Consider the following 26,729-nt stretch of genomic DNA (forward strand, 5'->3'; position numbering starts at 1 on the left):
TTGACTTAGGTGTTTAGTTTTCAGTGTAGACTAATAATCGCCCTTAACTTTTTTTTTTGAATCTGAACCCCTTTGTGAAATTGATGAACACTGTAGAGTGTCTATGGACAAATGTGCATGTGCACACACACATTAGATATGAAATATAATTTCAGGGGATCCATAGACTTCCTGAACCCCATCCATGGGACACCTTATAGAGAAGCATGTACATTCAGGTAAAGCCCATTGTCAAGCTGTACTGATATAAGTATAATCAGGCTCATGTAAATAGAGAGTGGTACATTTTTACCTAAAATTTTTACTTTGCTGTGATTATTTTTTTTGGCTAGTTTTTCCTTACTTAACAAGGGTAACACATAACTTGTCCTCTTACATATCTGCATGTTATGGGAAGGTGGTTTTATTCCAGGTTCTCCAATGCACCATTGTTTCAGTTTATATGTGGGTGGCTCCCACCCAGGAAAGACTAAGACAATAAAGACATGATCTAGACATTTCCTTTTGTGAGATAATACATTTTCTCATTGCTGATGGAGTTGGTTGGGTTTTCTGTAACCTGCAACCAAAACTGAATCAGAGATTTCTGTATTAGATTAGATTAGTGGACCTTTTGGCATATTTTAAAAAAAAGCAGTGAATTAATATTCCTAATCAAATTAATTCTAGGTATGCCACCTGTTACCGTTGACTGGATTTTTTTGTTTGTTTTGTTTTAGGATATGGAATGAAATAACTATACGTAAGGTGTCCCGACTGAATCGGATAGAGTTTGGGGAATACAATGGACCAAGTCCCAGGCTTACTTGCTCGGATCTGCTCCTTTGAAGTAGGCATTGACCGTTTCTGTAAATGCTGCTGCAACAGGGAGGGTGTCCTGGGCTCCCATGGTTAGGGGGCTGGGTCCCCTGGAAGAACCTGCATGAAATGAAAAATGTTCATTTAATATGGATCGGAGCCATCTTAGTATATGTGGAACTAAAAGCCCATTAAAGGATTAGAGGATGAAATCTAATTATTGAAAAAAAAAAGCCATGTGCTAAGAGCCATAACTGTATATTCAACATAGAGCTCAAGTATTTAAAAGGAAGTATTTGGCTGGTTTACAGACAAACACACTCGAAATTAATGCAACGATGTATTTTACTACAGAAAAAAATCCAAGCAGAAGAATAAAATCATGGGGGGTTTCAATGTTTTACATAAAGCATAAGGCAGTGTTTGCATGACAGTTTGTACAGCAGGTAGTTAGTAAGAAAATTATTAGCTTCCTATTTGAGCCTTCACCTTATACAATTGCCCACACACTCAAAACTGTTTGCATTTCTTCATTTTAAAGAGACAAACAGCCATGGAGCACCATGTTACACATTGTCCTTCTCTGGGGTGTTTCCATTTCAAAAAGTCCAATTACCCTCAGATCAAGTAGGCTCAAGTGTACATGTCCCCAGACATACACAACCCAAACGTCCACCTTGACTTAGCACAAATACATCAATGCATCAATTCACATTATTAAAAGTAACAGTTCACTGACCATCTACTACATACCAGGCACTATACTGGATACCTGACAAGAATTATCACATTCTAGCCCCACATCAGCCCTGTGGGATAGACATTATTATCCCCATTTTACAGAAAGAAAACTGAAGCTCAAAGAGCTAAGTGACTTGCCCAAGATACAGTTAGTTAAGTGGCAAAACTAAAATTCAAACCTAGGTTTGCCAGCCTATAAGGCTCATGGTTTTCCCTATACTGTTTATACCATATTGTTTGTCTAAATGAAACATTTTCCTGTATGTTTTTGATACAACTTGAGGTTTCCAAAAGGAGCGAAGTTTAGGATTGTTGTCTTCATTAATAATCTTTAGACCTGGTACTGAAGAGTCAAGTTTTATAAGGACAAAGTATTTAATTATGTCACACATTCACTGCTTCTCCTTCTTATCACACAAAACACATTTACTCTTCTCCACCTCATCACAGACTACGTGTTATGCTTTTTATCTTTTACCTTTAGTAACTCTCATACTCCTCTCTGATTATGAAAAGATCTACCTTTGTATATGTCCCTCCTCAATAAAGCTTTCCTTGATAATTCTAGTTCATCCTAGTGTCTACATTTTCTATCTTCCCTTGTCTTTCAATATCTTGGATGTAGTAATGGATCACCAACAAACATTGGCTTATTATCTGCTATGTATCAGGCATTATGGTAGGTGCTGGGGATTCAGAGATAATTAAACATAATCCTTGTCCTCAAGAAATAGGTTTTTGTTGTTTACGAGCCACGCCTCGAGTGGTATTTTGTTACAGCAGTCAGAATGGACTGAGGCACGCAGTCTGGCCCAGATCTATCCTTCCTCACCTCTTCCCTCTCTTTCCAACAACGCTATACCCTAGCTGTGTTCACCTCTGAGCACTACAGTCCTTACTGTGGGTTTAATCAATAATGCCAGAGAAGGAAAGAACATCAAGATTTTACAAAGAACCCTTTTACCTTAAAGGATCCACAGTTTACAATTCTAATTTCTTCACATCCCTATACATTGCAATTAATATGCCATCTTCTATTTCACTTTTTTCATTTATTACACAATTTTCCTTATTGCTATCTCGTCTACATATCATTTCCATGAGTATATATTATTCTACAAAAATTCTCCAAATATTGGGTCATTTCTAGGTAGAAATTATTCTAAATCCATCTTTGTATAAATTGGTCTTTTTCTTTTAATTATTTTTTTAAGATATAGTTTTATTACTACAAAGTGGGATGACCCAACCATAAGGCAGAGAAATTTTTGATTGCTAAGAATGCCAGATTATTTTATCTTATTTTTAAAAATAAATTTATTTTATTTATTTATTTATTTTTGGCTGTGTTGGGTCTTCGTTGTTGCACGTGGGCTTTCTCTAGTTGCGGTGAGCAGGGCTATTTCTTTGTTGCGGTGCGCGGGCTTCTCATTGCAGTGGCTTCTCTTGTTGCGGAGCACGGGCTTTAGAGCGCAGGCTCAGTAGTTGTGGCACATGGGCTTAGTTGCTCCGTGGCATGTGGGATCTTCCTGGACCAGGGATCGAACCTGTGTCCCCTGCCTTGGCAGGCAGACTCTTAACCACCACGCCACCAGGGAAGTCCCCCAGATTATTTTACATAAAGATTACACTCAGTGAAAATGCTATTAGTAATAAATGAATGCTTCTGTTCCCCTGCAGTACCTTAGAGAGTCTTTGTTACTATGATTATTGGAAAACTGGGCTAAAACCAGGAGAGTGTCTAAGATGCTGAGAAATTCAAACCTTATGGCCTAAGGTGACTAAGAGGGGCCTCAAAACTATTTTCAAATATCTGAAATAATATTACCAGACAGTGACTCTAGGGACCAGAATTCATGGCCATGGATCTGCAAGTTAATAGCTTTGTGACCTCGGGCAAATGAATTATCTTTAGGTTTTCTCAACCATAAAATGAAGGCAATAGATCACATCATCCCTGTGTGTTAGGATTCTATAGTTTTAAGTTGTTTATAGGAATTTAAGGAGTTTTAAACAGTAGGAACAATTTTCTCACACGGAAATAAGCTGCTTTGAAAACCGTATCCCTTCACTGGTGGTTTTAGTGAACCTGCCAAATATTTACTGGGTCTCTACTATGTGTAAGATAGTGGTGGGAACGCAGATATGTAAACTTTCAGGAAATAAGATACAAGTGTATAGGAAACCCAGTAACAATATCATATACAAACAAGAGCTTAAGATAATAGCTCAAGTGACAGCACTATGAGGTTTTTTCACTACAAGATTAATTGTCCAATGAGCAGAACAGGAAATTCTGCTCCTTGATTTAATAAAAAGAAGCCCAGACTCTGGTGTCACATAGACTTGTGTGTGAATCCCAACGCCTCCACTTACAATCTGCTGTGACCAGGAGCAAGCTATTTAATCTGTCTGTGACTCAGTTTCATCTTTAAAATAAAATATCAATAATATCTATGTTAAAGGTTTGTGGTGGACATCAAATGGGATATCCTTAGCGTGGTATATACTTGAAAAAACATCTTCTCGTTTTTCTTGCTGTTATTTTGTCAGGGTGAGTTTTACTAAGGTTGTTGAATTAGAGTTGGTTCTTTGAATTTGAATAGTTATTGAGGTAGAGAATGAAGGGAGGTACCACAAATGGTACTCCTCACTGAGCAAGGAGATAGACCAACATTTTCAGGTTCCTTCCAACTCCAAATTTCTTTTATCATAAGAGCAATGAATTCTATCGTGCATGTTTAATTTTTTGTGTATTACGTGGGTGGCTCTCATATCTATTCAAGTTGCCTGATAGAATGCTTGGACTCATAGGAGATGAAAGTTGGTTGAATGCATATTTGTCTGTTGATTCATTCGAATGTGAGTTCCTGCAATAAGTAGGCATTGTGCTAGTTGCTGAGGGATTCACAGAAATGTATGAGATGTACCCCTCCCTTCATGGAGCTTATAGTATAAAAGGGGACTATAATATTAAATACAAATGAAAGACAAAGCACTACATGAAGGTAGATAATATTGATAGTTAAGTATTATAATTATTATATTATTATTAATGATTATTTTTAAAGAATTCAATGTCGAAATAGTAATTATTATGTCTGTCCTACAATAAAATAAAATATCAAACACTAATATGGCTTTTTGTTCTTTATACATTGAGGGGATAAACAGGTTCAGTATAATTATCTCTATTGCACTAGCCCAAGTTCACTCCGCTAGTAAGTGGTAAAGATGAAATTCAATCCTAGGTCTCCTAGTGCTAACAAAAAGAGTAGTAGCAACAACGAAAACTTTGTACCTCTTATCGCATACTAAGGACTATTCCTGTATTACCTCTTAATCCTGATAATACCCCTATTAGGGAACTACCATTGTTATCCCTGTTTTCCAGAGGAGAAAACTGAGGTTACAAATCATTCAGTAGCCTTGCCCACAGTCACCCAGTTAGTAAGCAGTAAGCACAGCATTGGGATGCAAACCTAGTACTTCCTGACTCTGGATCCTGAACTCTTACCTACACTGCTCATGGAACATGTAAGTCAGAACAAAATTATGTTAGACATCTGAGGGTGCATATGTGGGCCCCCAAGGAGGACAAGTTGCTGCCATTACCTTGTCGAGTTCTGACAAAATAGCAATTCCAGGGTCCTGGAAAGCAATTGCCATGCACACTTAGGGAGTTCTGAGAAATGGAAAAAGGCACACAGAGTCACCATCATGTGATGAAATTTTCTGAAAGGCAGTTTTCTGTGACTCTCATTACCAAGCAAGGTTATACACACACACACACACACACACACACACACACACACACACTAAGGCTAAAGAAAAATTAGTATGACATCTTTAAAAGAAGAGGTCATCCTACTATATAGCACAGGGAACTATACTCAATATTTTGTAATAACCTATAAGGGAAAAGAGTCTGAGAAAGAATATATACATATATATATATATAAAACTGAATCACTGTGCTGTACACCTGAAATGAACACAGCATTGTAAATCAACTAAAAGAAATCAATAAAAAAAAGAAAAAAATAAGGTTGTTAATTTGTGAAAGCATTTCCTGAGTAGTCAACTGAAATATGAATGTGAGTATGGAGTAGGGGCTGTATATGTAAAAATATGAAAGGAGAAAGGGAAAAGGGAGAGCGATTTTAGAAGAGAAAGGGAAAGATACAAATAAAAAAAGAGGGAGAAAAGGAAGCGAAATACCCAGGTACAGAACTTGAGTAAGAGTACAAGGTTTACTTGATAAATAAATGGCTGTTCGAGTCCCGGGTTCCACAGAGACGCCTGGTACTACACCACTGACAGTCTTTTGTGTGGAGGGGAAGTGTGCCCTCACGGTGTGCCCAGAGCAAGCCTGTCCGGTCCCCCTGCCCCCCTGTTCGGTACAATTTACTCCATTTTCTGTATAATGTTTTCCACTTTGCAAAGTTGAAATTTAGAACTTTTTTCATATCAAACCAGCTCATGAAGAAGACTTCTTTTGAGTTGTTTTAAATATAATATGAATTTATGTCAGAGTAGTGCTTCCCTCAGGGGTGTTTGTAGCGTTTGTCACTATAGGCTTAATAAATGGTAATAGCTGTTATTTATTGTGTCCTAACTCTGTGTGATGCTTCATATGCATTACCTCCTTTAATTCACACAAACACCTCACCAAGTAGGTGCTATTTTTAACAACCTTTTCTTACAGATGAGAAAACTTTGGAGGTGTAAGTAGGTCAAACTCAGAGAGCAAGTGATCTATACTTTTATGCTTTGCTGTTACAGTAAAGAATCTAGAACTTCTTCGGAGGCTGTGGGCTTCAGTAGTGACTGTGCTTCTTAGTTAACATCTGCCCTTGGGCAGGTCACTGATTCTAGCTGCATCCCTATTAAACTGGGACATCAATGTCAGTGCCGCCAACTTTATCTGACTGTAAAGAGGATTTGCACTTACAAATGTCAGGAGTCAAAAGAGCTGCAAATTTTACTCTCTTTTCATCTGGGTTTGGAAACAGTCACTCTGAAAGTACAACATGAAGCATGGAGAGCAGGAGAGGGCAGTCTTGTTTGTTTAGAAGACCATTACCAGCCTTGCAGCCTACCAACCCGAACAACTGCTGCTCCACCAGGCCCGCTGTACACGCAGGGCAAATGACCCTTATGTCCAGGAGTGAGAATGCAGGAGACAGAACCAACAGATGGAAGAAACAGACAGCATCAGAATGCATGAAAGAAGAGAGGAGAAATTCCAGGAGTTGTATGAAGAAGCAGAGAGTGGGAACTGGATTAGCTTTTTCTAAAAGAAAGCAAATCATATTAGTAGAATTAGTAAAAAAAAATATATATATATAGTCAATTCAACTATAATTTATAGAGCATATTCTGTATAATGTGATAAAGACAAAAATGTTGGAATCAGATTGAATTAAATTTGAATCCTGACTTTATCACTTATTGTGTTACCTTGGGAAAGTTACTTAACCTCTCTCATGTCCACCTTCATCATTTTGTAAAATGGAGATAGTACCTTCTACAGATACTGTGAAGATTACATATGATGATATAGAATGTCTTTGTTATCTGAGGATAGTCAGTATCAGAAAAAAAAGTCACTTAGAAATGAATGCATTTAAACGGTTTCCAAAATTTCATAGGATATAGTAATAAAAAGGCTTGACTTGCACTCTAAATTGTCATAAACTAAATTTGTGAAAACAATCTTTTATTAACACACTGCAATCAAATAATCAATGAGTTCTTAGAATGAACAAAAATGATTTGTGTTGATATTTTGAGGAAAGGCATACTTTTCTGATAAATTGTATTATAGCTTCATACAACAATCTAGTTTCAGATTTGGTTTTCTTTCATGATTATAAAGTGATCCTATATTGCAGGGTTACTTGAGAGTTTTATACATTTTCCTAAGGGTTTCTCAATTTCTTGATTTTCTTTTGAAGTGGCTATGATGTAAGCTTCCTTTATTTCTTCTTTTTCAATTATTAATAGTATTATTTCTGCTAAACCCTCAATTGATGACGACTTTGAATATGACCTAAGGAGCTTTACACCATCACTTTCCTTGACTTCATGGAATCCTGTATCCTTTCTAAGATTGGCAATTTCATTTTGCAATAAATGTGCACTGCACCTGCATTGCATGTCCATTGTTTGTTTCAGACATTTATGGAAAAACTGACTACATCTGCATATTATGTGATGAACGGTGATAGATGCTAGGGTTAATTTGGTAAACTGATTTTAGAATGGGGACTAATGTTCTAGATTAATACTTTCATGTCGAGTTGGTCTTTACTTTCCTACCAAATCCAGTAACTGCAAAGACACCCGTAAGGACACTAAAGTAAGGAGTTTCGCCAGTATATGTAAATCTGAGTACCTGAGCATAGTAAATACTCAATAAGTAATAGCCATTATCATTAACAGAGAAGGAGAATTTCCTGGGCAGTCACAATATGTAATATATTGTTTCAGGCTGCCCTCAACACCATATGCATTTAGCATACAAAGTAAGATAAAGAGACGATTAGAAGCTTTTCTTAGCCCAGTAGAAAGAATTTTATCGTGAGAGCTTAACTTGAGAAGGTGAGTTGTACTTTTGTGACCTTGTGAATCTTAGCTAGCTGAAGTGATGGTTAATAAAGTAATATTACTTTTTTAAAAATCATGGCAACTTTGTTTAAAAATTTTTAGGATAGGTTTGTAAGAAAAGGAGTCAAAGGAAAGTTATTACATATAAAATTTTCTATTTTTTTTTCTCTGCATCTTGGAATGTTACAACTTTACATAAACTAGTTGAGTTAAATTATTTGAAATTTATCTTATATGTGTATGTTGTATGTGTGTGTATATGCTGCATATAAAAGTGTACATGTAAAATATTTTGTGTATTTCGGTATATTTTTGTCTCTTTTAGAATTCTAGGTCTAAAAATTCTATATCTAATGAATGCTGTAGGTTAATCTCATAAATAATAATGCTGTGATGATAGCTAAACTGAACATATACTTTTTGTATCCCAGGGCTATTCTAAAAGTTTCACATGCATTACCTTACTGAATCCTCACATTTAAAAAAATATTATTATTACCATTTTGCAGTTGACAAAACTGAGGCTTAGGAAAGTCTGAAAGATTCCCTAAGTGCTAGTTTGGTTCCTCACATCCTGAAGTAAGTGGCATCAATTGACTTGCTAAGTGCCAAGTGCCAGTACAGAGGAAAAAGGGCAAACCTCAAATGAGGAGTCACCAACATTACTGGGTACTTGCTATGGGCTACACACTCTCGTTTATGCTTTACACATACTGCATCATTTAATTATCACCACAGTGCTGTGCCCACATGGGCACTACTACATATTACAGATCAAGAAACTGAGTCTGAAAGAAGATAGTCTTTGGCTCACATTCTCACCGTAAGCAGTGGAGTTCGTTAGGATTCAAACGAAGGTCCACTTAACTCCACGCTCCTTCCACATAAGGAGCCCCATAGGCTTGTCTCGACTCACAGTGGCTTTGGGTGAGTTATACTTGTTACATGCTTTTCAGTGTGCAAGGCATACACCTTCAGGAAAATGAGGAAGGCATACTTAAGGTCAGTTATCATAGAGTAGAGTTAAGGACACTGAATTTCTGGGTATGTAAATAGGATTAGAGTTGTTTTCAGTCTTCCTCTTCAAAAGTCCCTGCTCACCTGCCTTGGAGCGATATACATATATGTAAAATATATACATATATAGATATATAAAAATATATTTTATGTGTAAAATGTATATATACACATATAATATATATATTTCACGTGCAGATAATTGTTGCTTTTCAAATTCCACTTAGTCCATAAACGGGATTGGTCAACATTTTTGTTGTATTTTACAGAGAATTTTCTTCAAACTGGGTCTTTGCTTACAGTTCTCAAACCATCATCCAACATGAATTAATGCCGTATTTAATTAACTTCCTAAAACAACATGATTGACTCAGAAAATGGGAAAATTATGTTTCCTTTTCATCATCAAAGTCACATCAAGCATATTCAACACAAGGACTATTATTAGACATGGACATAAGGCAGGGGACAAAGCCATAATGAAAACGTCTTCAGTATGAGGACTCACATGACCAAAACCTATACAACTTCATACAGGCAATACTGAGAGTGATTAAGCATCTGAAGCTAAGCCAGCCGGAGCGTCGTATGACAAAGAATGTGGAGAAGACATGAAGAGCTACTCTACGGAGAACACTTATACGGGATGGCCATCGTGCCGAATACTTTACGTGCATTATGTCTTCTACTTTCCAAACATCTCTTTGAGGTACATACCATTATTAGGCATGTGTTACCATCGAGGAGATTGAAGCTTAGTGAGATTAAATAATTTGCTCAAGGTAACTTGCTCTATAGTAAGTAGAAAGGTGCTGTGACTGAAACCAGATCTAACTTCAATTGTATTTTCAGTGTTGGCCTGTTCATGTCAGAAAGCTTTGCTCCAAGATCCAGCTGGATGCACAGTATGCATTCTCAAGGGGGCAGCTTCTCCCCAAAAGGGGTAGAAATTGGTTCTTAGGGGAAGGTGAAGGAAATCTTTACCTTTTTATGTATGAAGCACACAGATATTCATACAGTACATAACCAGGTGTACAGTACATCTGTGATATTAAAATTGTACTGGGGAGCAATGAGGGGGAAACAAAGGTCTAAAAAGACTCTGTGGGTAAGGGAAGGGGGATAATGAAAAAACAGTTTGAGAAGATCTGGTTTACAGCTTTGAAAGGGTCATTGGTTGTGAATGTCCTTTACACCTCATCAACTCTCTTGGGAAAAACTTTACGGGACTGGTTTTGCTAAAGGATAATAATGGTTTATTTCTTTCTTCAAACTTACAGAGTGAATAATATCTATGGGGCTGAAATTATGGGTGGGCTAATCAAGATCATTGGGAAAATATCCAGTAAGGACCACACAGAGGAACCATAAATGGCTAAAAATTTGAAGACAAGTTCAGCCTCACTAGTAATCAAAGAAATACAACAGGAAGAGAGAAATAATTTTTTATCTTTTCAGATTAGAAAAGATCTGAAAAAAACAATACTTCATGCATGTGAGAATATAATGAAATAGGCACTGTAATATAATGTTGATGGAAGTAAAAGTTGGTATAACCTTTCTAGAAAACTGCTTGGCAATGTGTATCATGAGCCTTTAAAGGTGTCATAAATTTAGCCCATAATTCCAATTTTAAGGATCTATTCTAAGAAAATGTCTTAAGGCCAAAGAATTATGTGCAAAGATGTTCATGGCATGTGGGAGAACTTGAAGCAATTCAAATGCCTAATAACTGAAGTGAAATAAATCACAATTCATGACAGAATAAAATGCTATGCAGATATTAAAAAGTTTTCAGTAATTAAAAATATAGCTAAAAACAATCACATATCACATTTTACCTATTAGATTGGAAAAGATCAGAAATACTGACATAACTCAGTGTTGCTAAGTGCATGGAAAAAATGTTAATCATAATGCTGGTATAAATTTTTGGATGGACATTTGGCAATATGTAGTATTATTTTAGATGTGCATACCCTTTAACACAGTGATTCCAGTTTTAGCAGTTTATCTTTTGGAAAAATTCACACAAGTACGTGAGGACATAGGTTTAAGGCTGCTCACTGCACCATTTTACACAATAGCAAAAAAAAAAAAAAAAAAGAAAAGAAAAAGCCAACCTAAATATCCATTAATAAAAGAAAGGTACATGCATACAATATAATACTATGGAAACATTAACATGATTATATAGATGTATATGTATATAATGCACACACATATATATCCCAAACACTCCATATCATAAATTTAAATGGCTACTATTGAATGCAGATTATAGAGGAGAGTCTATTTTCTATTTGCATAAAACCGTACATACTTCCTTGATTGTTAAGAAACATACTTTTGAAAACGTGAAAATATTAAAATTTCTGAAATTGAGATGCATCTTGTAATCAATGTCAAAAGAAAACTGGCAGCTGCTAACAGAACATGTTCCAGAGTTGTCTTTGCTTGTACTTGTGGGAATGTAACCTTGATTAGAAGTGATCAGCTCATCTCGAGGTCCCCTCAGTTGAGTTATTTGAATTGACAACCTCTCATGTGATTAAATTTGGACCCTTATTTTCCCTTAAGAATTGTTTTTAAAGATTCCATCTGATGCAGTAATAAAGTGAAAAGTTATTTGTACACAGAAGATAAACTGTCACACACCAAGCTATGCAACGGCAGGCAGGAGAAACTGCCAGATTCTTTGAAAAGTAAACCATGGAATTTCGAAAGGTGGGACAAGTAGGTTATGGCTGAATTATGCATCATGAAAGAATATATAACTCAGGTGCTAAAACTGTATCTGTCAACAACTTCTGGCTGACTTTCAAGAAAGTTACCTTTTGGCAATTTATAAATAAACTTAGGGAGACGAATGCAGATAAAACCTTGGAATTTTTGATGCGCCCCTAAATGAAACCATAAACATCAAAGAGAATAAAAAGATCCAGATTATGAACATGCTGTATAAAAAGCATCAAGTCACTGTGATATTAAATGTAACTGCTGATGGCCAGAGTGACTTAGGTGTATTTTTAATTCTGAAATTGAAATAAGTTTAGATTCAATTTCTGATGGTTATACTGAAGATAGTGGCTTGCAATTTGTCTGTTATTGTTAGTTAGGAAAAAAATGCCTTTATACTTTTAATGAAGCTTATTTTGCACCTGAAGTGTTGTTAAACCAATGGAGCACATCCCAATGGATGGCTTTTTGGAATCAAGTAAATGCAGCACGTGTGCGCGCACACACACACACACACACACACGTGTATTTCAGCATTGTATTTACTCTTTTTTTTTTCAGTTCCAGGATCTTTTTTCTTTAACTTTATTGAGGTACAATTGAGAAATAAAATTGTAAGATATATAATGTGACGTGTGATGATTTGATCTACATTTACATTATGGAGGATTCCTCCCATCTAGTTAATTCACACGTCCATCACCTCACATATTTTTCTCCCTTTCTTCCTTCCCTTCCTTTCCTTCTTTCCTTCTTTATTTCTTTTGTGAGAACATTTAAGTTCTACTCTCTTAGCAAATTTCACTTGTATCAATACAATACAGTGCCATCAACTATAGTCACTACGTTATACATTAGATCCTCAGACCTTATTCATCTTATAGTTGAAAATTTGTACCCTTTTACCAGCCTCTCCATATTTCCCCCACATCCAGGCCCTGGCAACCACTTTTCTACTCTCTGTTTCTATGAGTCTGACTTTCTCTTTTCTAGATTCCACATATAAGTGATATCATGTAGTATTTGTCTTCCTCAAGATCCATCCACGTTGTTGCAAATAGCAGGATTTCCTTCTTTCTCTGTATTTACTCTTTTATCTATACTTCTCCATATTGTTTGAAGTTTTAAACAGTAATGTGCTTACATCAATTTCACAATCAGAATAAAACACTGAGCTATTTTCAAATACAGTTTAATGGCATGGGGGACATTATCATACGTTAAAGTAAGAGAATGCATACTTATATACTGTATGAAAATATAAACTACACACACACACACACACACACGAGTCACCTACACAAGAAAAATCTTAGAAATAAAATACACCAAAACAGTGGTTATCTATGGTTATTAGATTATAGATTATTTCATTTTTTATAGCTTTCTGTTTTTCTAAATTTTATATAATGAGCATGATTAGGGATAGTGTGGCAAAAAATATTATAAATAGAAGATGTGGTACATATATACAGTGGAGTATGACTCAGCCATTAAAAAGCATGAAATAATGCCATTTGCAGCAATATGGATGGACTTGGAGATTATCATGCTCAGTGAAGTAAGTCAGACAGAAAGACGAATATCATTTGATATCGCTTATATGCAGAATCTAAAAAAAATGATACAAATGAACTTATTTACAAAACAGAAACAGATTTATAGGCTTAGATAACGAACTTATGGTTACGGGGAGGGGAAGTGGGGGAGGGATAGATTGGGAGTTTGGGATTGACATGTACACACTGCTATGTTTAAAATAGATAACCAACAAGGACCTACTGTATAGCACTGGGAACTCTACTCAATACTCTGTAATAACCTATGGGAAAAGAATTTGAAAAAGAATAGATACATGTACATGTATTGATATAAGTGAATCACTTTGCTGTAAACATGAAACTAACACAACATTGTTAATCAACTATACTCCAATATAACATAAAAATTTAAAAAGAAAGAAATTGAGAGTTATACTAGGATCTTAAATAACTCTGAAGTTTCTACATTTCTCCTTTATTTCTTGAATGGTTTCTGTTCTTACAGTCAAAAAGTAGATGCTGGTAATTTTGAATTTTATGATATTTGATATTTATGAATGGAGAGGCATAAAGAATGCTGTCAGTCCTAGTCTGACTGCCTGAAAGCCTGCCATTTGAGCCACCAGTTTCCTGGGGAATGGGCTGTGAGCAGAGTCCAAAAAAGGCAAAATCTAGGAAAGGAGTAATCAACATTAAGTAACTCATTCTTCCCCTTCCTGGACTCACCCGTTACAATGATGACTGCAACTCCGGAAAGTCACCAAAACATCTTTGAAAAATTAACCTCACCCTTGCTCCTTTGTGATACTTCTCCAGAAAAACCTTTCGTGTTTCTTAAAGGCATAGTTCAATGAGCCTCTAAATCAAATCTTGAAGCAATGTTGCAGTTACCCTGAATATAAGACTGAGCAACACAATTGTAAGTCACACACACTGTCTGTGTGAATATGTGCCAGCAGGAAAAGAAGCCCCAAGGCTATATTTACTAATATCCTGGTGACTCAGTACAGCAGAGCCAGCAGAAAAGGAACACGTCCATGAAAATTCCTGTCTGCTGAAATTCTACACTCTAGCAGAGATTATTGCCACATACATGTTGCAAAATAGTTGAAGATACAAAAGGGTTAAAATCTTAAGGGCAATGACTTATCTTAATGCCTTATTTTGATGACCCCCAATCAATCTTTGATTTAATAAATAAAGCAATGAATGTAAAATTCTTAGCACATATTAAGTATTCATTAATGTTAATTATTTTAAGAAATGATTATATTTGTATAGTACTTTATAGTTTACAAAGGCCTTTCACAAGTAATTGATTAAAGTCTATTAGGAGTATGTTTGATATTGATGAAATATATACATTCCACATACATAAAAGGGCTTAGAAATGGGAGATTCTCCCGAGTCTTGACATCACCTCTTTGAATCCCTTTTTCATTCACTGTGTCAGCTCTCCTCTCTCTAGTGGGTAATCAAAGGTCCTTTTCTCTGTCTGGGGGAGTCAGAGTCAGGAGTACAATGTATGGGCTGTCTCCATCTGTGGACAGCTCTTCTTAGAAGACACATAATAAAAAACTATTGTACAAACTAGTATGTGTAAAATAAGTTACAGGGATATATTGTACAACACAAGGAATATAGCTAACATTTTATAATAACTTGAAATGGAGTATAACCTTTAGAAATTGTGAATAACTATATTTCACACCTGTAACATATAATATTGTACGTCAGCCACACTTTAGTTTAAAAAAAGCTGTGCATGATGAAGGCTCACAACTATGCAAAGGTAAACTAGATCCTTCTGGTGAGTCTCAGCTTCTCCACTCTTTTCTCAGGAAGTTTGAAGTTACTTGTCAAATTTGCTGAAATACCTTGATTTACAAATTCCTTAATAAAAGAAATGGTAACAGATTTTCTTCCAACATCTCCCATCAGCATCAACACAGCATCCCGAGGAGTGTATCACCAGGCAGATCATTAGCCTCAGCGAGGCAGCTTTAATGATTGGCTCTGGTGGAGGCTGGTGGTAGGAGGTGAGTGTACAGCAGGAGGACGCATCCTGCTTCCACGGGATTCTCCTGCTCCATAAGCAGCCAGAAAAGAGGGCCCGTTGTCCCTGCTGACAAAGAGCAGGGGGCCATGTAGCAGCTCACAGCAGACTGAGTTGCCAGATGCTTTATGTGGAAGACTAGAATGCAGCAACCCGACCTTCTTCAAAGCAGGCGATAACTAAACAAAGCAGTCCAGGGATATGGGAAGGTGGACAACAGTGGTAATAGCTAATCATTATTGAGCACTTTGCATGCACTGACCTCGTACTTGGCTATTTAATCTTTACTACAACCACTACAACACTATGAAATAGGTTACTATTTCCCAGTAATACCATAACTATTCCAATTTCCAGAGAAGAAAACCAAGACTTAGGTTAAGTAGCTTCCCTAAAGTCACATCATGCTTAGACTATAATTTAGACCCCGAAAGCTAATTCCAAAGCCAATGCACGCGCATACACACACACACACACACACACACACACACTTTCTCCCTCTCTCTAAATATATATATATTCCATGTATTTTTCTCTATCTCTATGGATATATGTGTGAGTGCATGCATGTGTGTACACTGAAAGTAAACTAATATAAATTAAATGGGGACTTTGTCTATTTCTAATATCTAGGATAATACCCAATATGCCTTTAGATTAAGATTTATACATTATGTAAGATTTTTATTAGAACTCTAACTCAGCAAAACATTTTATCTTTCTTTAAAGCGGACTCTGTGTAGACTTAAAAGTCATGCCTGTCTCTTCTTCTGGAAGCTCTCCCTAACTTCTAGACCAGGTTGTCTTTCTGCTGGGTGCCTCCCCAAACACCCTATCTCCTGAATTATAACAATCTCTGCATGCTATTGTAACAACTTGTTTAATGTCTTTTCTATGCTCCATGAAGGTAGAAACATGCTTTTCTTGTTCCCGACTGTAACCCCAGTATCTTTCATAGTGCTGAGCACATAGTAGAGGCTCAGTAATTACTTGCTGACTGAATGAATACAGCCACAACAATATTTGTCCTTATAGCAATATTGTCAAGGCCGTGTTCTACAAATTTGTTCATTGTTTTCCCTATCAGATACCTACCTATTGTAGAATTAGTAAACATGGTAAACCTTAGCATTTTAATCAATTTTGTGCACATACATACAAACGTATGTAGACAGTCCTAATTCCTGCTAGAGAATATTAACTGCGAGCATGTCTAGACACATTGCCGCTACCATGAGGAGGAGTTTAGAAACTCTGTAATGTCATAAGAAGCAACTAATTGCTCCTTTTGAACATGACTTATATAAGTTTACCGTGGGGATAGGCAGGGAACTTTAAAATTTATTGCAAGAGCTCCTATTTCATGGAAAAAGAAAAATGAAGTGCCCTATTAAAAGAAACAATTTTCTTTCTATTTATAAGCCAAAAAATACAAAATTTATTACTCAATTATTTGTAAGGTTTATACAAGTCATTACGTTTTTGTTTGATGTACTCAACAAATATTAAAGATTCCTTCAGTCTCAAATGATGGTCAGTTTTGAGTGTTCACGTCTGTGGTTCAGAAGGAAGAGATAGAAGCTTACAAGACAGATGAGAAGGACACACGCCCAAGAGAGGACGAAAGGCGTGGACAGGCAGCGGTCAGGGAAAAGGGGCAGGATGTCACCTCTACGCTAACTTGTATTTGCAGTAATGGCCTTCTAGAAGCTGGTATCCTCCTTCTAGGCTTGGTGTCTGCAATTTTCCTATCTGTTACTTAGGTGAACGGTCATACTCAGAGTGCAGCCGGGTGAGCCGGTTAGGCGCTCTCCCCCGAACACGAGTGACCGAGAGACAGCAGATGAGCAAAAGATCTAGGCACTTAATATATACCACAAAAACCTGTCCATTAAATATCCTGCATTCAAAATTAACCATTAATACTTGTGTGGCTATTTAAAGAAAAGATACAATGGAGCAAGTTCCAGGTTACAATGCATTCCTTTTCCCATATGGTTCCTGATACAGGCTTGCCCCAAGGCTAAACCCTTACCTCCCTGGATTCAGTCCTCACCTCTAAGCAAATAACTCCCACATTTCCACAGTCTGTTTACTCCTGGACTCATACTATATAGATGGTGTGCAGGACTTCAAAGCTGAGACATCTCCAAAGAAACTCATTTTTTCTGACCAAATCTAGTGCTCTTGGAGTCTCCTTTCTTCTGGTTTACAACAGTACCCTTCTCCCTGTGTCTCAGAATGGAAGTGTTCACTTATTTTCCACAACCTACTAGATGTCAGATGTTTCTACCCCAATGGTGTTTTCCAAAGCTCTCCGTGAAAACGGTACCGTCGGTTCTTTCCTATTTCTCCCGAACTGCTTCAGTAAATCCCCAAATTTCTCTGTGCCTCTAATCCTAAAAGTCAAAGATGATCCTACCAATTTCTTTCTCCAAAATTTCTCAAAGTTCCACCTTGCATAAAGATTGTAATCAAATTCCTTCTCTCAGTATTGAAAGCCTTTTGGAATATGATCTCTACTTACTTTTCAAGATCATTTCTTAAAACATTCCTGGCCTCTCCCAGTGTTTACTGAATATAATGTGGATATCATTCCTGGGTATGATGTGGATATCACTCACCCTAACGCCTTTGCTCAAGTCATTCTTCAAACTGGAACAATCTTAGGTGTCTGAAGTCCTCCTTGTACCTTACTGTCAGTCAGGTCAAAGTCCCTGTGTCTCTAAAAAGCTTTCCCAGATTCCTCCCAGTTAAAAAAAATCTATCCATTACTCATACATTTCCAGCGTGTTTTTAAAATTCTATTATGACATTCACTACAGTATGCCTTTTATAGAAAATCCTAACTCTTCTATTTCTTGTGAATTCCTACAAGGCAGAAGCCATATTGTTTTACCTCCATAACTCCTTCACAGGGGAGTGTGATAGCTCTCTAATAGCTAAGAGCAGCTCAGGGAATGCTTGTTAACCACTGAAAGAAGAAATACAAGAATGAACAGTCTTTAGCTTTTCTATTCTATTCATTACTAACCCTAGTTCCCTTTTCCTGATCTAGGGAACTATTTAACTTATGCTTCAGGTTTTGAAATTGTCTACACATAACAACTCTTCTTTGTGGGGCTTAAGGCTTTGTGCTGTTCTTATTTGTTCTTCATTTGGTAACCCCCATCAGATGAGAAACACTACGATTTAATCTACTTTTGCACCCAGACAAGTGTGACTGAAACTCAGGGTTCATTTCCTTTGTTGGGGAATAAAAGACTTCAATCTTGAGCAAAGCAAAGGCTGTCCAACATTTACATATTTTAAAATTATTGAATTATCTTCATTTTCTTTTGCATGAGGGACACATTCAGAAACAACTGTGTATTTTGGACCATATTAGAAGAAAATACACCATCAGTGAGTCTGATGGGGATACGAAAGGAAGCTCCTGGCCTTAGTCACTACCAGAGACCCAAGAGGTCACTTTAGAGACCAGGAAAATACCAGAAATAAACAAATGCATCTTAGCTACAGAACCTTCTTGGCCCCTTCCCTTAATTCTCCTCATTCAGTTTGAATGAAAATTCAAAGTATGAAAAATAAAAACATTTCAGAGCTACGAGTAATAAAAAGACATGGAGGAATCTTAAATTCATACTATTAAGTGAAAGAAGCCAATCTGAAAAAGGCTACACCTTGTATAATTCCACCTATATGAGATTCTGGAGAAAGAAAAACTAGGGAACCAGTAAAAAGATCAGTGCTTGCCAGTGGTTGGGGGACTGGGAAAGAATGAATAAGCAGAGCACAGAGGACTAAGGCAGTGAAAAAACTATGTAGGATATCATAATTACAGACACATGTCATTACACATTTGTCCAAACCAATAGAATATAAAACACCAAGAGTGAACCCTAATGTAAACTATGGACTTTAGGTGACTACCCTGTGTCAATGTAGGTTCATCAATTGTAACAAGTGTCCCACTCGGGTGAGGAAGGTTGTGCATGTGTGAGGGCAGGGGGTGAATGGGAAATCTCTGTACCTTCCCCTCAATTTTACTTTGAACCTAAAACTGCTCTAAAACATAAAGTCTATAAAAAACCAAAACCAAACCAAAAAGCCTTTCATATCGTGTAGTATGTTAGTAAACCAAACACACACACACACACACACACACACACAAACTATCTTAACTTGATTTTCCTAATTATCCTACCAGGTGGGTATTATACCTTCCACTTTAAAAATTACAAAACAGAAAACTCAGAGACATTAAATTCTCAAGATCACATAGTTATTGAGTGGCACAGCGAAGATCTGAGTATTATAGTGGTTAGGAGCATTTATAACATAACACTAACTCCCTCTGAACCGATTTACCCACTGACTAGCTGTGTTATTTTGGGGAAGTAACCTGAATTCTCAGTGCCTCTGTTTACTCATCTGTAAAGTGTGAATAACGATAGTGCCCACTTCACACAGTTGCTGTGTAGATTACACGAGTTTGTGGCCAGTGAGTAATTAGCAGAAGATGAGAGCCATGGTAAGGGTTTATTGGTGATATTGCATCAGCAGTATTGGTAGAAGCAGCAGTACTCTGGATATGCTGAATCCAAATAAAATCATCTTTTCACTAAAGGGTACCCTTTGCTTGGTGACTCGGGATAGAAACTGCCACCTACTCTTAAGCTTTCCCACAAGTATTTAATTGTATAGAATTCTGATATGAATTCTGTACATTCACATCATCCCTAGCAACCCATTCATAATTTGGCCTGGACATCAGGGCTAAAACAGGGAGCACTTTGCTGACTACGATGTTAAGAAACACATATTAGGTCTTTGTCCCAGTTCCTGGCACAGAGCTCCTCAAACCCTTGTGATTGCTTGAGTGAGAGGGTTAGTGGGGGCTTTGGGGTTATTCATAAAAAGTCTCTTTTAACCATACCTGAGTCCATACTAAGGAGGTGACTCTTGGAGGATGGGGGCTGGTTGGTTAAAGGGTTGAACTTTCTGTTCCATCTCCCAACCTCTGGAAGAGGAGAGAGCCTGGACATTGACTTAATCACCAGTAGTCAATGATTCACGCAACTGTGCCTACATAATGAGCCTCCCATAAACCCCCTAAACAATGAGGTTTGAAGAGCGTCCGGGTTGGTGGACACATCAAGGTACTGACAGGGCGGCACACCCAGACAGGGCATGGGAGATCCGTGCCTCTACCCCCATACCTCCTCCTAGTCATTTCTTTCATTTGCCTGTGCCTGCGCTGTATCCTCTAGAATAAACGGTTGATAGAAAGTAAAGCTCTTTCCTGAGTTCTGTGAGCTGTGCTAGCAAGTTATCAAAACCCAGGAGGTGGCTGTGGAGAGCCCTCAACTTACAGGCGGTCAATGAGAAGTACAGGTGACTTGTGGGACTTGTGACTGGTGGGTAAAGCGAGGGGCAGCCTTGTGGGACTGAGCCATGGGGTGTGCCTAACTCCAGGTAGTTACGTCAGAATTGTTCAGTGTGAAGGGAAACACCCCACATGTTTGGTGTCAGGCGTGAGTGGAATAAAGAGAGAGGCTTCTCTTTTACTGACTTTCTTGTCTATCTCCAGCATGACAGTCATACACAAAACATGTGAGCCAAGGCACCTGCCTCAAAGAACAGGAACAAGTGAAATATCAGCATGTTGGTCAATCCCAGAGATTTTCAGAACCAGGTCATTAATTTCTTGTGAAGAGGTCGAGTGAATTCTGAAACCCTCAGCAGATCTGCCTGGTAGAACATTTTTCAGGTTCAGCTCCACTTGAATCTTCTTCACAGGTTTAGGCTATTTTAAAAACTGCGACCTTCAGTTATGAATAGAAAGGGCTTTACATTTTATATTGACAATGTACTTTACATAGAAAGAATCAGAATAGCTAGGAAGTGCGATTTTAATATTTTTAATGAAGACAGGCTTGTATCACTGCTTTTTATGTTTCTATATCATTTCCCCAACTTAGTTGTACTTAACACTGTGACTTGCAGAGTTGGGTACTCGATAACTTTACTGCATTATTGATTGAAAAGGGCCTACAGTGGGGTAGGGGCAATTAGTGGACACTTCCCACTTGAAGAATATTGTGAATTTAGCAAAAGAGCTGCTTCCCAGAAAATTGGTTATGCCTTTCAATTTTTCTTTCTTTAGTGACTCTCAGATGAATGAATTACTATCCTCCTGGTCATATGTGAAAAATTTGACCTGTTTGCTTCTTACAGGATGCTATTACTATTGTCAGGGCAAAGAAAGTTGCGTGGTCCATGACTATGATTATGTCTTGCCAATTTTTAAGCAGGGATATTTAATAACCTACTGAAGGAGGTCAGAAGTTAAAAATATCCCAAGCGTTACTTTTTTCACATGGACTACATAATTCCAAAGAGGAAAATGTAGATCCCACTGTATAGAGACATACTCTTCCTCTGTGGGGTCTAACGATAGGGGTCTAAAGAAGAAAACTTGAATGTAGGCTTGGCTAGTGGACTGAACGAGAGTGGGGTGGACATGAGACTAGAGGTTTCAACAAGGTCAAAGATAAGGTGTAGTCCCGGGACCAGGAAGCTGGAATGTTAGGAGAGTTGGAAAAACCTGCGAGCTTCACCTATCTCAAGGGGCTGTTGCGAAGGCTGAATGAGATCACGGACGCGGAGCAGAGCATCAGCCTCGGTCTCCAGCTAGGAGCCTGGTTTCAATCGCTTCTCTGCCTCTTCTTGGCTGAGTGATCTTGCAAAAGTGACTTATGTTAGCTGAATCTGAATTGCCTCATCAGTGAGTTGTGCAGGTAAAATGAGATAGTAGATGAAATGTACTTTTTGCATAGTAAGAACTCAGGTGTTAGTTATTATTATTCATTACTTTTATTACCTCAGGTCCTCTTATTTATTTATTTTCACCCCCAATGTGTTCCATTCTCCTTCCCTATTTTATTTTTTTTTCTGTAGAACTTAGCCTGTAAATTTTACTTGTTTATCTTTTTACTTTTGATTCTCCACATTAAAATGTAAGCTCCATGGTGACAGGGAATTTTTCCTGTTTTGTTCCCTACAGGGGAGTGCCTAGGACAGTGCTGGCACACAGTAGTACTCACTAAATATTTGTTGAATGAAAGAATCATTGTATAGGAGTATAGGAAGGGGGACACATGGTTAGTTCTGAGATAGACAAAATGACACTCGTCAGTAGGGACCATTTCCAAGATGTGGCCAGAGGTGTGGGTTAATGAGTGGAGGGAAAGTTTATTGGAACTGAAGAAGTCAAGAGGCCCTGGAGCGAGGGTGTTGGGTGGATCATCCCCATCGAATCTATGACACAAAATGAAGCTAGGGAGTGAGGTGGAGAAGAGGGTGAAAAGGGGCTGCCAGCATCCCTAAGCCCGTAGATGAATGCAGAGGAATGCTCCGTAGTCAGTGGTGGACGGCCGTAAGTAAAAGGCAGAATGAGCAGATGGCTGCTTTACATTATTGGGAGTGGGAGTTGGAAGTAGCAATGGGGAGTTGGGAGAACTCGTAGTCCCATGACATAGGGCCCACAGAAGACTGAGGAACTTTCCGTGGAGAGAGCTAGAGGAGAAGAGATGGCCCCTGGAGAGAGCTGGGATGCAGTTAAGGAAACAGGTGGGCGAGTGTGGCAGAGAGCCTGGGAATGCAGAGAAGGGTGTTGCTAAGGACATGACAGTCCCAGAGGTTGGTGGGGGTGAGACTAGTAAACGGGAGCACGGAGCTGTCTTGAGAGGAGAGTGCAAGTGGCTGTATGCACAGAGGAGAGGTGACACTCAAGAATGTATGGCTGTAGGTCGTCTTTTTTTCCATTACCAGATACAAGATGATTTTGTAGTTAAATAAGTTAAACAAAGAGAGGGACAGCACATTTCTGGAAGCATCTTGATGTTCAAATGTTCTACAGAATTATTCAAATATCTAACAGTCACATCTTCTACTTGTTATGGAAATATCTTTCCCTTCCTTCCAGCTCAGAAGAATACTTGATAGTTTCAGTTGGATATACTCCTGGATGAATGAATTTAAACAGTTACCACCTTTCATAACCTTCACCATTTTTTTTCAGCTGAACTTAAATAGGTTAAAATTTCAGTGAATTTTTAAAAGATGAAATTGTTTATAAAAGTAAACCACTAAGACAAGCTTTGGAACTCTTCTGAGTTAGAACTATCATCTAATGCTTTTCTATCTCTCTTGTTAAGTTAAGTTTGGAGGTGTGAAGCATCTCAAGTTATCTCCAAATAAGTTCATAAGGCAAAGTTCATTAGTGAGTTGGCTGATTGGTCAGTGACTCAAACACTCACTGGGTAACCACAATGCCTAAGCACTGTAAGGACAAAGCAATGGATAAGACAGGCTAAGGTTTTGAACATGATAGAAACACTATTTAGATGCCAACAAATAATAATTTCAAAGCTATTTGGAACAAGTGAATATTTTGAGCTGGGAATCTTTCTTCCTCTTCTGCATTCCCTGAATAAAGAATTGAAGATAAAGATAATTAACATTAATAATAACAAATGTGGGTAAAGCCAGAGTGCCCTAGAAGAATATACTAAAAGTGCTACTCAATAAAACATGTTGAATGACAGTCTTTTGGGAGTTTAAAATTTGGGTAGGGGCACTATTCTCAAGGCATTTTAACATGTCACTGTTTCTATGCCATTTTATCATCACAGCAGAAAATTTAAAAATCATTCCAGGTTGCACTAGCTAAAACTACCTGAGACGAATGTACATAAATGATGAAAACAAAGTTTTCCATTCTTAAAATGTAGCCATCCTTATGTCATTTTTAGTTCCGGGGGTAAGGTGTCATTTTTAGTTTCTCTTAAGTCTTCTCTTGAAGTTCACTGTAACGTATTTTCATCTGCATGAGCGTTTCTTGATGAGAAGACTAGGGACACATTTATGAAACAGCTGCTCCTATAGTCCCTTAAGAAGCCTTGCCTATACTTTCCAGCCTTGAGCAAAGTCCAAGATGAAGCTAACACAGAACTAGAGATTCCAATTAATTTCTATTCAACCTCTTTCTTGTATGACTTCTCTTGGCTTAAATTGAGATGCTTAAGGAATTTGGATCTTACTAATTAAAATGGCAATGTTACCAACTTTAGATACCCCAAAATCTACTAACAAATATTTTCTTTTCCTAAAAAGAAAAAAAGGGGTTCACATTGTTATTTCATATGTTTATTAATACTTATATTTGATTGATGATGTGGATTTTAAAAACAAACAAACCAACAACCAAAAGTTCTCTTTAGATTGGTATCTTCAGAAAAAGTCTACCTCTCTCTGTTTAAAGAAATCCAAACCAGAACACAAGCAAAGCAACCAACAGATACTCTAAAGCCAAAAAAAACCACACCAACAAAAAATTATGAAATATACTTTTTGGAGCCCCAGATGTTACTTGAAGGTTGCCGGTAGCATATGGCTTAATTTCCTGGTTAAAGCAGGGTAAACTACAACTTCTACTGTGGCCAGACTGAACCAGAGAAAGGGCCTTTATGTATGCAGGTATTGGCTATAAGTCAGGATCACCAACCTATTCAACTGTAGCTTCTGCTCTGAGTTGTGCTGATCAGTAAAAAGACACCTGGGCACTTTTTAATTCCATCTGATTCGAAGAGAAAGTTTAGCAGGTCATAAGTTTGTGGATTTTGCATCTTGGTTATCACAAAATTAATGGCCCGAGGCAACGAAGGTTTCCGACATCACGTGGAAAATATGCATCTTCCCTTAAAGACTGCCTATCCACCTGTTCTCTGCCTGACCCAGGATAGACATCAAGTATTTGGGAAGCTTTAAATCATACAATATTTCCTGCTGCTACCCAAGCTACTCCAAGCTAAGGACTTCCATCTCTGGGACCACCTTGCAAGGAAAAGTCACTGTTAAGAGAAAAAAGCCACACCACAAAAACTACTTCAAAATCTGTATCAGTCATTCTGATTTTTTACAATTGTGCTAAAACACACACTTAAGAAAGTTCTTTTTGTTGTCATAAAATATAAAACGTTCAATATTTAGTTTCAATTCTAGAGTAGAATATTTTTTGGCCAACTTTTTATCCCAAGATAAACTTAGCTATTTAAAATCGTAGAAAGCAGAGTTTTAAGTGATATGTGTAAGATAGTCCATTAATTAAGTTGAACTACTTAATTTTTCCTATACAATAGTTTAAACAGGCCATTTTATCAAATGCCTGGCCTGTTAAAATGATTTAGAATTTAAATATAAAACAGAAGAATGCTAATCCTTAATACAGAATATAACAAATTATCCAACATTGAGGTTAGATACCTGACATTATATTTATGTATATTTTCTTTCATCTTCTAAAACGGCAAGTCCAGTGGTAGCTGTACATTTTACTAGTCATTCCAGTTTCAATTTCCATTTCAGAAGATGTAAATAGAACTTACTAAAATACTTTTTTTCTTTTCCTCACTTTTCTGACCTCCCATGCAGCATTCCTTGTCATAAGAATACTTACACATTTACATTTTACAATAATGGATGTTGTATCTGAAATATTAATTATCCAAAGCAAAGTTAAATTCCAATTCCAACCAAAAATGTCCTTATATTTGTTGCATTGCATTTGCAAAAGAGTTAAGAAAGAGCCCTGGTTGACAGAGTTAAGTTCCTTGCCCAAAAAAGGTGTTTGTTTTTTTTCAATTTAACACAGTTAATTAAGTAACCAATATTAACTGCAAATTAGCTTTAATTTTTTAATATGAAAAAATCGAAGATCCCATAAAAACCAAATTCATGGAATATTTTCTTTAGTATTTAATATTTTCGAAGTAGCCATAGCATTTTTATATAGAAAGTGAGACCAGGTCTTTTGAAGAGAATTGGGATTTAAAAATGTGAATGGGGAAAAGGCACGAGGGGAGGATAAATTAGAATCTGGTATGCTATGCACTACTTACCTTCAAAAGTCAAATAAAACTTTCCTCTGTCAAACCAAACGAGGGAAGGCTGTTCATTCTCTGCATGGCCAGGAGTTGAAGCGGGATGGGAAAGGTTAAGGAGAGGGAGAGAGAAGGACACAGTATGAGTTACAGAGCAGGTCATTAATCTCACTAGGGGGGAGGGCAGAGGCACTGCATGCCGTTAGCGTGCAGGAAAAAGGGAAGGCTGGCAATCTATTATTATTGTTATTTTGTTTTCAGTTCGGGAAACAGAAAGCA

At 37.3% G+C, this 26,729-nt stretch overlaps 1 protein-coding gene across 5 annotated transcripts in view; it reads right to left on the reverse strand.

Annotated features, from left to right (window-relative positions):
* The window catches only part of SGIP1 (SH3 domain GRB2 like endophilin interacting protein 1), a 209,721-nt gene that overhangs the window by 21,497 nt on the left and 161,495 nt on the right, over nt 1-26,729 (reverse strand). For 4 of the 5 annotated variants that reach the window (XM_029230276.1, XM_029230278.1, XM_029230277.1 and 1 more), the window contains one exon: nt 807-918. In XM_029230276.1, coding sequence (XP_029086109.1) covers nt 807-918 — 112 coding nt within the window. Of the gene's footprint in view, nt 1-806; nt 919-26,468; nt 26,529-26,729 lie in introns of all 5 variants that reach the window. The other variant, XM_029230279.1, reaches the window with a different exon arrangement.

Source organism: Monodon monoceros, unplaced genomic scaffold (genome assembly GCF_005190385.1).
Source record: "Monodon monoceros isolate NGI ecotype Baffin Bay Population unplaced genomic scaffold, NGI_Narwhal_1 Super_Scaffold_18, whole genome shotgun sequence".
Taxonomy (NCBI): Eukaryota; Metazoa; Chordata; class Mammalia; order Artiodactyla; family Monodontidae; genus Monodon; species Monodon monoceros.